Below are 15442 nucleotides of genomic sequence, written 5' to 3' on the forward strand. Positions count from 1 at the left end.
GTATTTTCTAATACTAAGTCATTTAAGGGAGCACCATTCCTTGAACTTCTTTTTTCTCTAAGGTCGTCCCTTTCACCTGATGACGACCTTTGGGATATCATACAGGCAGGTGTAAACTTGGAGATGTTCCTGAACATTGCACTATGTCTTGGGTTCGTTCAAGGCAGAGTTTCCTTGCAAAAGCATAGAAAACTATGTAAAATCGAAGAGAGTACGGCAATACCTCCATAGTTGGAAAATACAGAGAAGGCTAATTAAGGGACAGAAAAAGAAGTGCAGAGAATCTTGGAATTGTTGCAAAATTATTCTAGAGATATTTCTTTCTTTTTTCTTTTTTTTTTTTTGAGACGGAGTTTCGCTCTTCTTACCCGGGTTGGAGTGCAATGGCGCGATCTCGGCTCACCGCAACCTCCGCCTCCTGGGTTCAGGTAATTCTCCTGCCTCAGCCTCCTGAGTAGCTGGGATTACAGGCACGCGCCACCATGGCCAGCTAATTTTTTGTATTTTTAGTAGAGACGGGGTTTCACCATGTTGACCAGGATCGTCTCGATCTCTTGACCTCGTGATCCACCCGCCTCAGCCTCCCAAAGTGCTGGGATTACAGGCGTGAGCCCCCGCACCCAGCTCTAGAGATATTTCTAAGTCTCCTCTAGCCTTTTCCTTAGTGATTGATACACGTTTTTATCTTAAGTGGATAGTAAAATTCAAACAGAAAGAGGTATATGTTATAGGTATATGAGAAAAGGTATATGAAACCTATTTTTTTAAAATAAATTTCCCTAAGATTAAAAACAAAACGAAACCTATTTTCAAAGTATATCTGAAATGTGTGTTTATTTCAGATAAGTTTATAAAGATGTTAGTATGCTGTGGGAAACAAATTGGCACATTAATAAAAGAGAAAAAATGAAAAAAATCAGACCCAACTTTCACTTTACAGATGAGGAAACTGTGACATGGGGAAATGACAGAGATCACACTGCATCAGACCCGGGAACTGAAGCCTAGCCATGCTCCTGGGCCCGATGCCTCTTCTTACTCTAGAAGCTCATACCCCTTTGAAAGAAACAATGTGAATGTGTCTTCAAATGACGCTCATAAATCTCCTCATCATACTGAGGGAGGAAGATAAGGGGGTTAGTTCTTCTGGATCTAGACAGGCTTTTAAGAAAATCTTAGCAGAGCTCTCACTGAATGATAAAGACTTTGGCACCTGAAATAGGTGAAATCCTTTTTTTAGAGTAGCTTAAGTAGGGACTGAATAATCACTAATTGGGGTTGTGTTTAAGGGAATTCAGACCTCTGAAATCTCTTCCATCTGTAGGTCCGATTATTTGATTACTGTCTTTCAGTATATGTGTACAGGAAGCATGGGGTGCGGGGAACACTAATCCCTCTTCCAAATCTACTTTGAATAGGTATTATGTTTGCATTTTCACATGTTATTTCACTTAGTCTTCACCATAGGCTTTCTAGATTGGTATTAGTCTACCTAAGGAGTTCACAAAGGTTAGGTGACATGCGGCAAGCCACGCACATGATAGGCAGCACAACCAGCCAGTATTACACATCTCCAGGTGGGTGAGCAGATGACTCCTTCGTTTGTTCCCTAGCCCTCCCTAGTGTAGGTAAGCTGGTGCACTGCTCACTGGGTCACTGGGGCAAGTTACTCCCACTGCCCTCTTGGTCTCACGGCTAGAGACAAAGCTGCAACAGAGGCCCACTCCTACTAGGAGAAAGGCATTCTGATTGGCATCTCTTCACAGAGGCTCCAGTGTTCTGGAGCTTTGTATACAGGAGGAGTCTTGTTGAACAATGAAGCCAAACCTTGCTTCCAAAATTCCCAGTTTTGTGGTTCACTGTGCATGAAGAGGCTTGAGACTTACCCTTGAGACAAGCTGGGACCATGATGATCAAAACTAGTTTGTGAAGGGAGGTGGCTGGGCTGATGGGATCTAGGAAGAGAGATAATATCTGGCCCTTCGGTAGTTCGTGTTATTCAAAGTCAGCAAGGTTTTTGTTGTTTTTTGAGACATTCTTGTTGTATTGCCCAGGCTGGAGTGCAGTGGTGCATTCTCAGTTCACTGCAACCTCTGCCTATTAGGTTCAAGCAATTCTTGTGCCTCAGCCTCCCAAGCAGCTGGGGCTACAGGCGTGGCTATGAGGCTTGGCTAATTTTTTGTTTTTTTTTGAGATGGAGTCTCGCATTGTCTCCCAGGCTGGAGTGCAGTGGCTTGATCTCTGCTTACTGCAGCCTTCGCCTCCTGGGTTCAAGTGATTCTCCTGCCTCAGCCTCCCGAGTAGCTGGTATTACAGGAACCCCAACCACGCCTGGCTAATTTTTTGTATTTTTAGTAAAGATAGGGTTTCACCATGTCGGCCAGGCTGGTCTTGAACTCCTATCCTCAAGTGATCTGCCCACCTCAGCTTACCAAAATGCTGGGATTACAGGCGTCAGCCATGGTACCTGGCCAAGATCATTTGATGTTCTTGGGTGAATGGCCACTTTCACCTGGATCCAACCAATTTTTGGTGCCCCAGGGAGCATGATCCAGACTTGCCTCAAGATAGAGGGTGTGCTAAAGGCAAACTCCGGAAGTCATCCTATCCCCACACATTCTGCCTTTCTAAAGATAAGCTCTTCTGCTCTGCTGTTACCACTCAGTACTCTAGATTAAACCTCTTTCCGGTTCATTCTGTACCCATGACGACATTTCTGCTTCCTGGAATGTTGTAGCCTTAGGGATGAAAAGCTCACCAATCAGTTGTGCTGTACCTGAGGCAAGTCAGTCACCTTCCTGCTCTGCTAGCAGTTGGCCACAGAACCAAGCACTGACTCACCAGCCTCCACAGTCTGCTTCCTTTTCAGCCTCTGCCCACCCCCACAGCCCATCCTGCATCATCCATTCTGGCCATCTCAGATCCTTCCTGCTTTGCTCACTCCCACCTTTCCCTGCATCCAGCCCTCTGTACTTTCATCTGTTTGAACACTCTTTTCTCCCCACATCCTGGGCCTCCATTCAAATCTTCCTCTTCCCTGGAAGTACAGCTTCAGTGGTTAACATCACAAACTTTGACTTCAACAAAGGGACCAACACAGTTCAGATAAAGGGGATAACTAGGCGGCTTTAAGATCACTTGTAGTTCAGAGGTCACCCGGGCATTAGGATCCATGCAGAGACCTGCAGAGCCAACCTACTTCCCCAAAGCACCCCCTTCATGCTGCTGGAACTTGTGCTGCCTCTCAGGAGAAACGGGGCTGCTACAGCTGAGTCACCCAGGTGGCTGTGGGCCAGCCTGGAGCAGAACTGTGTTGCTTGGCATTTCTCCCAGTTCCTCTGGGGGCAGACTTCTGTAACTGTGCAGGGATTCATACTTACCATTGCACTCCACATGGAAACACTTTAATTTCTTTAGAAAGAATTTATTCACCCCAATGTTCACTCCCACCTTAGCCCCGTTCCCTGCGCCCTTCCCTCACTCATGGCAGTCTCCAAATCATCCCCAAATGGGATTGCTGTGCTTGAACACTTCTCATGATGCCTCTTATCCTCCACATGCATTTAGTTAGTTCCTGAAGCACACAGTTCCCTTGACCTGCAAACCCCACCTCAGCACACACCTTGCCAGGTTGGAGGAAGTCCTGGTACCCAGTGCAGTCTCCTTTGTTTTGCAGTGTCAGTGATCTCACAAACACTTGGCTGGCCACACAGTCATATCTATAACTTCCAGTAGATAACTTAAGTGGGTGACTGGGGGGCAGGAGGCAGGTCTTGGTTCTGGTGTGTGCCCCAGGCCCCCCAGCACAGGGCCCACCCCTTTCATCTGGCTCAGCCAGATCTTCCAGAATGGGCTCTGCTGAGATCCAAACATACTCGCTATTTGTGAGGTTAACTCATGGTTGGGTATAGTGGCTCACATCTATAATCCCAGCACTCTAGGAGGCCAAGGCAGGCGGATCACCTGAGGTCAGGAGATCAAGACCAGCCTGACCAACATGGAGAAACCCAGTCTCTACTAAAAATACAAAATTAGCTGGGTGTGGTGGTGCATGCCTATAATCCCAGCTACTTGGGAGGCTGAGGCAGGAGAATCACTTGAACCCGGGAGGCGGAGGTTGCGCGAGCCGAGATTGCACCATTGCACTCCAGCCTGGGAAACTCTGTCTCAAAAAAGAAAAAAGAAAAAGAAAAAAAAACTTCTTCCTGGAACTTAGCAGGTATTCAGTTTATGGCCGAATCTCAAGGGAATAAAGGGAAAAGCGGGTCCAATGTCCTTTGGATTATCTTTACAATGCAAGCGCTGTCTGTAAACTTGTAATCTTCAGAACAAATGCCGGCCCTGTCCAGGTCTGTCCACAGGACCCAAAGTCTTAGCTCCATTATGAGCTATGACATCCACCAGCCACACTCAGTGGCGGCTCCTGGTTCCTCACTTTCCAGGGCAGCTTCTGCAGCAGCTTCAGTTCCTGCCACGGAGTCAGTGCAGATTGATTCCCGCTGCATTACTGAACACATTTCTGATCCTGGGCTCTGAGCTGGTCAGCTGGCTCCAAAGGTGTTAATCATCAGCACTCAGGTCTGCTGTCCTCAGAGTCCCGCTACACCTGGGATCCGAGTATCTCCACGTTGTCTTTGCTCCCTTCAAGGTTCACATCCTCAGGGTCCCACTGTGAAGAAAAGATACAAAGGGTACCTGGGTGGCACGGATGCTTCTCATCTGTTGAACCCCCGAAACAACAGCTCCAATCCTGGTTCCCATGATCCAGGCACAGACAAGGACAAAAGGGTAAGGACAAGTCACCGTTACACAGGTAAGGCCTGTGTTTCTAGGACCTAAGGAGGCAAGCATAACTTTAAATCACGGAACTAATGGGCATCCACCCAAAACATAATAGCTCACTTTCTTCCCACCCTCATTTTCCACTATTGTCTGCCTGCACCAAGTCCTTGTCTAGTAAGACTGAGTCATGTTCTGTTTATCCTGACTCCATGCCTAACTCATCCCTGGAAAAAAGGCAGGCAGACTTAATCCTTTTTCATTGTATTTGTTAAAGACAAGGTCTTGCTCTGTCACGCAGGCTGGAGTGCAGCAGTGCCGTCACAGTCATTGCTGCCTCAAACTCCTGGGCTCAGGCAGCCCTCCTGCTTTGGCCGCTCGAGTACTGGGACTACAGGCATGTACTACATGCCTGGCTAGGTTTTTAATTTTTAGTAGAGATAAAATCTTGCAATGTTGCCCAGGCTGATCTTGAACTCCTGGACTTAAGCAGTCCACCCGCCTCACCTCCCAAAGTGCTCGGCTTTTACGGGGTTGAGCCACCACGCCCAGCTTCAGCCTGTTCTTTATGGGCCAGATAAATACCTTTTCAGGAAGCATGCCCTGACTGCATTAGCCCATTGAGCTCACACCTGCATCTTGCTTTGTATTACCGATTCCACTCATTTGCACCTGGGCACAGACAGCCCTGACATTTATTTGGACATCTGCCTTGTTGTCTCAGTAGATGAGCTCCTCGGGAACACAGCAAAGGTTCACTCTTGCCTCCTATGTGGTGCTTCCTCTAAACCTGAGGCTCAGCAGACTTGTCAACACTTAAATCCCAATTCAGAGTGGTGGGCACTGCCAGTGACTATTTCCTCACTGACTCAGATCTGAGTATGGGAAATTAAAATTTGCTGGGGTAAGAGTGAAAAGTTAAAACAAGTGGGCATGTGGGGCGCAGTGGCTCACACCTGTAATCCCAGCACTTTGGTAGGCCGAGGCGGGTGGATCACGAGGTCAAGAGATCGAGACTATCCGGGCCAACATGGTGAAACCCCATCTCTACTAAAAATACAAAAATTATCTGGTCCTGGTGGTGCATGCCTGTAGTCCCAGCTACTTGGGAGGCCGTGGCAGGAGAATCACTTGAACCTGGGAGGTGGACTTTACAGTGAGCTGAGATCACGCCACTGCACTCCAGCCTGGGCGACAGAGTGAGACTCCACCTCAAAAAAAAAACAAAAACAAAACAAGTGGGCACACAAGCACTGACGAAGCTGTCTGTGAAGTCCTCCCGTTGTTCTGATATGATGGATTCAAGCCCAAGGGGCTCCTTAGTGTTACCTTTGGAGTTCCAGCCATGGAGGCAGGTAGGGATTGGGCTCAAGTCCTCCTCCTGTCACTAATTTGCCTTCGTTTTCTGGGGCCTCAGTTTCCCCACCTGTAAGCTGTGGTACTGGATCAGCACCTCCCGTTTCTGAGCCTCTTTGATGATTCTGAGGCACAAGGTCAGATTCGACAGTACCAGGAAACGACAGCAAGCAAAGCCGACGCAGGATGTGTCTGCCTGGGCAGACAGTCTGTTTGGACCAGATAACAGAGCCAGGCATGGACATGCACTCCGAGAAAGATGCTCTAACGCTGCTCGAACTGAAGCTGAATCAAACATTGGGATCCTTAGAGGTCCCAGAGCAGACCTTGAAGGCCCCTGAGCCACTGACGTCATGCTCATGCCATGGCAGTTATAAAACACAAGTTGCGGCTTTGTTTTGAACAGAAATAAAGAGCCCAGTTTGATAGTGATGCACTGATAATAACTGAATGGAGTTCTAATACTCGGTGATTTTAAAAGCCATCATGTTAAAAAGACCACCTGATCCCCAGTGACCCTGCAGTGACTTGTTCTGTGCCCCTCATCCCCTATACCTGTTTGGGCTTGTGCCACCCACTTCGAAGTGCAAACATTTCATTAACTTGCGGTTGCAGACCTGGCTGGAGCCCTTTAACCAAATTCCTTTCTGACACTATCAGATCCTACATAAAAGCGCCCACCAGGCCCCTCAGCCTACATGACCCCCCTCCCCAGTGAAAGAAGTAGGGCTCTGTTCTGTTCTCTGAGGATGGCCAGTGTGCTCTTTGATGAAAACTGTTTCCCAGCTGAGGTATGAGACCTAGATCATTGTTGTCAGAGTGCGTTCTTGGCCAGTCAGGCCAGACGCACCCAGGCTGCTGGCTGAAAACACTGATGCCAGCTGGGCGCGGTGGCTCACTCCTGTAATCCCGGCACTTTGGGGGGCTGAGGCGGGTGGATCACAAGGTCAGGAGATGGAGACCATCCTGACTAATATGGTGAAACCCCAGCTCTACTAAAATTATAAACAATTAGCCGGGTGTGACGGCACATGCCTGTAGTCCCAGCTACTCGGGAGGCCAAGGCAGAAGAATCGCTTGAACCCAGGAGGTGGAGGTTACACTGAGCTGAGATCGCACCACTGCACTCCAGCCTGGGTGACAGAGCAAGACTCCGTCTCGAAACAAAAGAGAACAAAACAAAAACCCACTGATGCTGGTGGCCCACCCTAGCCCCCAGGTAGGGGGTTTAGACCTAAGGTTTAGCATGTTTACAAGCTCTTAGAATGATTCTTAGATGCCCTGATAATTGAAAACCACTGTTCTAGCTTCTTAAATGGCTGCTTAAGAATTATTCTTGCCAACCCTGACCAGTTCAGGTGCCTGCAAACAGAAACAACCTGTCCCTTTGATCAGATGAGCCTTTAAACTGATACAGGGTACGCACCAGCACACCCAGCTAATTTTTGTATTTTTAGTAGAGACAGGGATCTCCCCATGTTGGCCAGACTGGTTTCCAACTCCTGACCTCAGGTGATCCGTCCCCATCAGCCTTCCAAAGTGCTGGGATTACAGGCAGGAGCCACTGCGCCCAGCCTAAAACTTCATTTTATAATAAAACCACCGCTGGAAACCAGGCATGAGAGAATCTGAGCAAAAGAGGATCCATTTTCATATCAGAAACAACCCTAGGAGACGAGAGGCACAGGTAGTTGTCACAAAACATGCCCATCTGTCACCTGGAGGCAAGGGTGGCACAGAGACAGCGCGAGCTGCCCAGGGTCCCAGAATGACGATGTGCAGAACTGTTTATTGCCACAGCTGCTGCAGCCACGTCTGTCACTATTATTCCAAGCCATGTTTCTTCACTGGGTTACACACCTTCTTGGAGTCCCTACTAGATAGCCTGGGCTCAACTGAATACCCACAAAGCAGAACTCAAAACTGAGAGAGCCCTGAAAATCCCATGGAACCTAAGTCTTGCCTCTCATTTGACATTTTTTTTTTTTCCTCAAGACGGAGTCTTGCTCTGTCACCCAGGCTGGAGTGCAGTGGTGCCATCTCGGCTCACTGCAACCTCCATCTCCCACATTCAAGTGATTCTCCTGTCTCAGCCTCCTGAATAGCTGGGATTACAAGCACACGCTGCCATTCCTGGCTAATTTTTTTATAATTTAGTAGAGATGGGGTTTGCTCTGTTGCCCAGGCTAGTCTCGAACTCCTGACCTGGTGATCCACCCGCCTCGGCCTCCCAAAGTGCTGGGATTACAGGCGGAAGCCACTGTGCCTGGCAGACATTTTTTTTTTTTTAATCAAAGGAATTTGTCATGGGGCCAGCCATCTAAGGAGGTCTCACAAAAACAGGGACTGAAATCAAGCCATAGGTAAACCCCTCCTGGAAGAGAAAGAGCATGACTGTCCATACCTGCTCTGAGTTTAGGGCCTCCCAATACTTCTGCTGTAGAATAAAAAGAGAGATAGGAAAAGCGTTGGACAGATTTTGCCACCATCACATAGCAGAGCAGAGCTCAGGGCCAGCCTGTCTGCTCAGTGAGCCAGGAGACAGGCCCTTAGATGGCTGGGGGCAAAGCGACAGGTGACTTCAGCAAGCAGGAAGGCAGCAGCTCCTAGCAGTTGCAATTTAGCTAACTGATCAATGAGATAGTTATGATAATTATGAAAGGCTACATGTCCTGGGAAAAATTATAATCTATCAAGATTTTAAAATTACCGTTAGTAGAAATTATTATTAGGAGTAGTAATAATAATAAATCTCTCATTTATTAACCACATGGTTGACATGATTCAACTCAAACCCATAAAACTAAGAAAGAGATGCCAATAAAATCCCTGCCTTGCAGGAACGGGGTATTTGCTACCAGCCAGGATTCATTGGTAGTCAGTGTTTACTGCATGGCTGGTCCCACCCCAAACCTCAAGTATGTCTGACTCAGATTCTTGCAGGGCAGGCATCATGTCTGCCCTTGTTACTCCAGCACCTCCTGCAGCACCTGGGAAATGTATGTTTTTTTTTTTTTTTTTGAGACAAAGTCTCACTCTGCCGCCCAAGCTGGAGTCCAATGGCACGATCTTGGCTCACTGCAACCTCCGCCTCCCACGTTCAAGCGATTCTCCTGCCTTAGCCTCCTGAGAAGCTGGGATTACAGACCCTCATGACCACGCCCGGCTTATATTTGTATTTTTAGTAGAGACAGGGTTTCCCCATGTTGGCCAGGCTAGTCTTGAACTCCTGACCTCAAGTGATCTGCTCACCTCGGCCTCCCAAAGTGTTGGGATTACAGGCATGAGCCACCACGCCCAGCCAGATGTAAATCATTTCATCCATAAATATTTCAAAATGTATCTCATAGACAAGGATTTAAAAAAAAAAAAACCCAAGCACGATGACATTATTATACCTAACAAAATTAGTGATAATCCCTTAGCATTCCTCTTTTAAATAATATCCTGCGGAGGGAATATATACTGAAAAAAAAGATTGTTTGGAAGAGATACAAATTACTAAATGGATTGTTCCACACACTCTGCAAAACAGAAATGTAGATTATAAAAAGGAGGGTTGAAAAAGTTAACTTAGTCAAAAAGTTTATTTAAAGCCAACCAAACAAACAAGCAAACAAATAAATAGGCTCCAGTCCCCAACTGTGTTAAAATGAAATCTTGAAACTTAAGATCTTAAATCTTCAGTTACAGGCAATCTAAAATTTAAGAAGAGTGCCCTCTAGTGGGGATAGTCAATATTTTTAAAGTTACTTTATAAATCGCTAATGACAATGTGCCTACGGAGTACAATTAACCCAAATCTTGATATTTGAGGTCTCTCCTCAACCCCCAAGCTAAAAATAAATAAAAGTATATGGTTTTTTCAAACGAAGATCTGGGTCGGTGCGATGGCTCACACCTGTAATCCCGGCACTTTGGGAGGCGGAAGAGGGTGGATCATTTGAGGTCAGGAGTTCAAGACCAGCCTGGCCAATATGGGGAAACCCCATCTCTGCTAAAAATACAAAAATTAATTAGGGGTGGTGGCGCACACCTGTAATCCCAGCTACTCTAGAGGCTGAGGTTGGAGAATCACTTGAATTTGGAAGGTGGAGGTGGCAGTGAGCCAAGATGGTGCCACTGCACTCCAGCCTGGGTGACAGAGGGAGACTCCATCTTACCCAAAAAAAACTATCATAATTCTATTCTTAAAAGATAGCCTCTAAAAAGTTATTCAGTAGCCCTCTGAAACATTTATGTATTATGTATAAAATAATAAAAGCTAATGGCTTTTCTCCTTTAACATACGAGCATTTCCATATGCCCTTGAATCATCTTCAGAAACATGATTCTATCACCGCCTCAAACCACTGCATACAGCATTTTAATGCACCTCATGTCTAAAAGCACACTTTTCTATGCTTCTGAAATCTAGAAGTATCCTATAGCCTTTGTCTGTACAGCATGTAGTAATGCTTCCTTAATTCCTGAAGAGTTTATGATGTGTCTAAGTTATCGAGAAAATAGGGTCACTTTCTAGGCTTACATTTTAGACTGTGGAAGCTGGATGGAGCCTCAGAAACCATTTGTCCAACTCTTTACTCTTACATTTGGGGAGACATGATGTCTCTGCAGTTTTGGGGAGGTGAGATGGTGCTGAACTGGGGAGGGATTATAAAGTTTTGGCCAGGTGCGGTGGCTCACACCTGTAATCCCAGTACTTTGGGAGGCCGAGGTGGGCAGATCACCGGGTCAGGAGCTACTCAGGAGGCTGAGGCAGGAGAATCGCTTGAACCTGGGAGGCAGAGGCTGCAGTGAGCTGAGATTGTGCTACTGCACTCCAGCCTAGGTGACAGAGCGAGCTCTGTCTCAAAAATAAATAAATAAATAAATAAATAAAATAGAGTTTTAAGACTGGCCAGATACACCAGTTTCAGTTTTCTCTTTCTCTCTCTCTCTTTTTTTTTGAGGTGGAGTCTCGCTCTGTCACCCAGGCTGGAGTGAAGCAGTGCGATCTCAGCTCACTGCAACCTCTGCCTCTGGGGTTCAAGCAGTTCTCCTGCCTCAGCCTCCTGAGCAGCTGGGATTACAGGCATCCACCATCATGCACAGCTAATTTTTGTTATTTTTAGTAGAGACGGGGGTTTTGCCATGTTGGCCAGGTTGGTCTCCAACATCTGACCTCAGGTGATCCACCTGCCTCAGCCTCCCAAAGTGCTGGGATTACAGGCGTGAGCCACTGTGCCAGGCCAGTGAATAATTTCTTAGTGTATGTTTGTCTGAAATTCTGATTTCACTGACTGGCCTGTATTTCATTTCTTTTCTTTCTCTCTTTTTTTCTCTTCTCTCGTTCTCTCTTTCTTTTTGAGACAGAGTTTCACTCTTGTCGCCCAGGCTAGAGTGCACTGGCGTGACCTCAGCTCACAGCAACCTCTGCCTCCCGGGTTCAAGCGATTCTCCTGCCTCAGCCTTCTGAGTAGCTGGGATTACAGGCATGTGCCACCATGCCTGGATAACTTTTGTATATTTAGTAAAGACAGGGTTTCTCCACGTTGACCAGGCTGGTCTCAAACTCCTGACCTCGTGATCCACCCACCTCAGCCTCCCAAAGTGCTGGGATTATAGGCGTGAGCCACTGCGCCTGGCTGGTGGCCTGTATTTCTTACCTGCTATATCTGGCAGCCCTACTCAGGATCAGGAAAGGCTTCCTGGAAGGAGGATTTAGACAGGACAGTGAAAGTTAGGAAGACAAGACAGAAAGGCAAAGAAACCCAGAGAATAGAAAGCTGTCTGGGTGCAGGGAAGGTCCTGCAAAGACAGCACAGATGGGGAGGCTTCCTGGAGCTCAGGCTTAGCAGCAAGGAGCCCAGAAGGCCTCAAGCAGGGAGGCATCAGGCTGGGGTGAAGAGTTGGAAAATTCTATGCTGTATTCCCTGTAGGACAGAAATGAAAGGAGGCAGAGTGCTCCTCTGCGAGAATCAGGAGCGCCTGCATCAGTCCAGGTGGAAGGAACGAGGCTCTAACCTGGATTTGGGGCAGCCAGATTGGAAATGCCTCTAGAGACTAAGAGCAGAGAAGTTTTTCAGAGCGGTGTCTGGGCAACGCAGGTGTCACAGCAGCCTGCACTGCTGTGCTATCAAGATGCATAAACACATTTTGCTTTGGTTTACTTTTCTGTTTTCCTGATGGAAGCCTTTCTGTGTATAAGAACTGACTCAGTGGCCAGGCTCGGTGGCTCATGCCTGTCATCCCAGCACTTTGGGAGGCCAAGACAGGCAAATCATCTGAGGTCAGGGGTTCTAGACCAGCCTGGCCAACATGGCAAAACCCTGTCTCTACTAAAAATTAGCCAGGTGTGGTGGCACACACCTGTAATCCCAGCTACTCGGGAGGCTAAAGTAGGAGAATCACTTGAGCCCAGGAAGTGGAGGTTTCAGTGAGCTGAGATTGTGCCACTGCACTCCAGTCTGGGTGACAGACAAGACTCTGTCTCAAAAAAAAAAAAAGAAAAAAAAGAATTGACTCAGTGTAATTCACCTCCACCTACCTTCTTCAACAATATACTTTCATGCTTAAGGTCCCTTTGCTAAATGGGACCTTACGGGTGACCCAATCCAAAGCTGGAGCTTCACAATTAGCAGGATGTGAACAGTGCTCTACTGCATCGGAGCTTCGAGACATCCTGACCTTGTCGGGGCCTCAACATCCTCCGTGAAGCCATTATCTCTACTTTCAGAATGACTCCAGAGAAATGAACGGTGTTGCCTGGTTCCACAGTGATAAGGGCCGAGGCCAGTATTCGAGCCCAGAGCCCTCACTTCCAGCCTGTTTCCACTGCACCATGCATAGCACCTTTGACTGTCTCGCAAAGAGCCAACAGCACTCCCATCTGATCTTCCTAATCACTGTGTAATATAAGGAGAGCAGGGCCTCGTGATCTGCATTTCCAGAGGGAGAAACCAACACATGGCAACTCCAGGGCAGGCCCAAGACCCAGACAAGCCCCTCTGTGCATCTCACTCCAGGGTCAAGGGTCTTTCCACTGCATAGCCCTGCTTCCCTTTGGGGCCCAGTGAAGCATCTTTCTCATACATACGTTTTTCCCAGAACAAATGATTGGCTTTAAAAAGGGTAGACATCTGGCCGGGCTGGTGGCTCATGCCTGTAATCTCAGTACTTTGGGAAGCCAAGGCAGGCGGATCACAAAGTCAGCAGTGCGAGACAAGCTTGGCCAACATAGTGAAACCCCACCTCTACTAAAAATACAAAAATTAGCCGGCTGTGGTGGTAGGCGCCTGTAGTCCCAGCTACTTGAGAGGCTGAGGCAGAAGAATCTCTTGAATCTGGAAGGCAGAGGTTGCAGTGAGCTGAGACCGTGCCAGTGCACTCCAGCCTAGGAGACAGAGTGAGACTCTCTTTCAGAAAAAAAAAAAAAAAAAAAAGGGCAGATATCCAGGGGAATGTACCCTGATCTCTGCTGGTGCCAGAAAGTTTAGAGAGAGAACACAAGAGCCTTAGGCACAGAATCAGCAGGGACACATGGGCCTGAGACTTGGCCCTCTTCAGACAGAGCAATCTGGCATTTGGCCCTGTTCTCATGGCCCACACAGATACATGGACATGCGTACGCACACGCACACGCACACCCACACCCACACCCACATATGATTGCACTGGCTCCAGTCACAGGCATTCCCCAGTATGCAGACTTTGTTCCAATGACAGAAACAGCCTCTTTGCAGAATTCCTATAAAGCTTATACCAGGACTCCGGCATTGCTGGGAAGCACAGAAGGGGAAAAATGACTAGATGCTGTAAATGTACTTTTGTCACCAAGGTGGACTGAACCTTTTCTTGAATCCCAGAGGCTAAAGAAAAAGAAGCCGATAATCACAGCACTTTGAGAGGCTGAGGCAGGTGGATCACCTGAGGGCAGGAGTGTAGGATCAGCCTGGCCAACATGGTGAAACCCCATCTCTACTAAAAATACAAAATATTTGATGGGTGTCATGGTGGGCACCTGTAGTCTCAGCTACTCGGGAGGCTGAGGCAGAAGAATCCCTTGAACCTGGGAAGTGGAGATTGTAGTGAGCTGAGATTGTGCCACTGTACTCCAGCTTGGGTGACAGAGTGGGACTCAGTCTCAAAAATAAAATAGATAAATAAAATCTACAGGAGCAGCGGTCTTCAGGCCACTCACAGCACAGTGTTAGGTTCTTTCCCTGCTGTCACACATACCCCTGCCCCGTTTAGGTAAAAACGACAGTTAAATGTGATATCCCTAGCAGTTTCAATGCTGGGGGAAGTCAAGCCTGCATTTATAATATAGGTTCTGTCTGTCCCAGAAAGTGAGGGTCAGTCTCGTAAGCCCTGCTCTCTCTGGGCCTCTGTCACCTACATGTAGACCCCAGGCACGGGACTCTGAGCTCAGGAACCCTTATTCAATATCTGTTCATTGTGCCCTTCCGATGGCTTTGCCAGGAGTGAGGCTCACCGTGTACTGAATGGACGGGTGAGTTAATGAATGAATAGAACCGCAGTCTCCGTGGGGTATGCTGTCTTGTATGGAGATGGACAGAAATCTGCACAGCCCAGGAAAAAGACCTCTACATGGTTACTGGTCATACTGAGACTCTCGCATCATTCCTCTGGTACCCTGACCAGTGCAGCCAGTGGGACACTCGAGGGAAGGTAAAAATAATCCAAGTTCTCAGCCAAGCACTTACGCCTGTAATCCCAGCACTTTGGGAGGCCGAGGTGGGTGGATCACCTGAGGTCAGGAGTTCGAGACCAGCCTGACAACATGGAGAAACCCCATCTCTACTAAAAAATACAAAATTAGCTGGATGTGGTGGCATATGCCTATAATCCCAGCTACTTGGGAGGCTGAGGCAGGAGAATCGCTTGAATCTGGGAGGTGGAGGTTGCAGTGAGCCAAGATGGCGCCATTGCACCCCAGCCTCGGCAACAAGAGCAAAACTCCGTCTCAGAAAAAGAAAAAATAATAATCCAAGTTCTCCCTCCATGCGAGCCCCACACTCCCATGGTCCTGTCTGTCTCAGCCTTCTCCTGTTCTGACACTCCTTGAGATCAGAGTCAGCACAGCTGAGTGAAAAGACACTTGGGCAGAGGGTCTGTTTTCTCTTCTGTAAAATGGGAATAATGCATAATAAACATGGTCCTGCACACCTCCCTGGGTACCAGTCTCTGCTAAGGCAGTGGAGTACAGTGGTAAGAGAGGCTTCAGAGCAGAGAGAACTGGGTTCGAATCCCAGGTCTGCCACGTTTTTTTTTTTTTTTTTTTTGAGACAGAGTCTTGCTCTAT

At 47.6% G+C, this 15442-nt stretch overlaps 1 protein-coding gene across 20 annotated transcripts in view; it reads right to left on the reverse strand.

Annotated features, from left to right (window-relative positions):
- Positions 1-3408: 3408 nt before the first annotated feature.
- TMEM44 (transmembrane protein 44) overlaps positions 3409-15442 on the reverse strand; it is a 48661-nt gene continuing 36627 nt past the window's right edge. For 6 of the 20 annotated variants that reach the window (XM_078350539.1, XM_035274923.3, XM_035274926.3 and 3 more), the window contains one exon: positions 3409-4669. In XM_078350539.1, the coding sequence (XP_078206665.1) occupies positions 4651-4669 (19 nt within the window). In that variant the 3' untranslated portion in view covers positions 3409-4650. Of the gene's footprint in view, positions 4836-8539; positions 8573-15442 lie in introns of all 20 variants that reach the window. The other 14 variants (XM_035274930.3, XM_035274917.3, XM_035274924.3 and 11 more) reach the window with 5 other exon arrangements.

This window comes from Callithrix jacchus, chromosome 15 (genome assembly GCF_049354715.1).
Source record: "Callithrix jacchus isolate 240 chromosome 15, calJac240_pri, whole genome shotgun sequence".
NCBI lineage: Eukaryota > Metazoa > Chordata > Mammalia > Primates > Cebidae > Callithrix > Callithrix jacchus.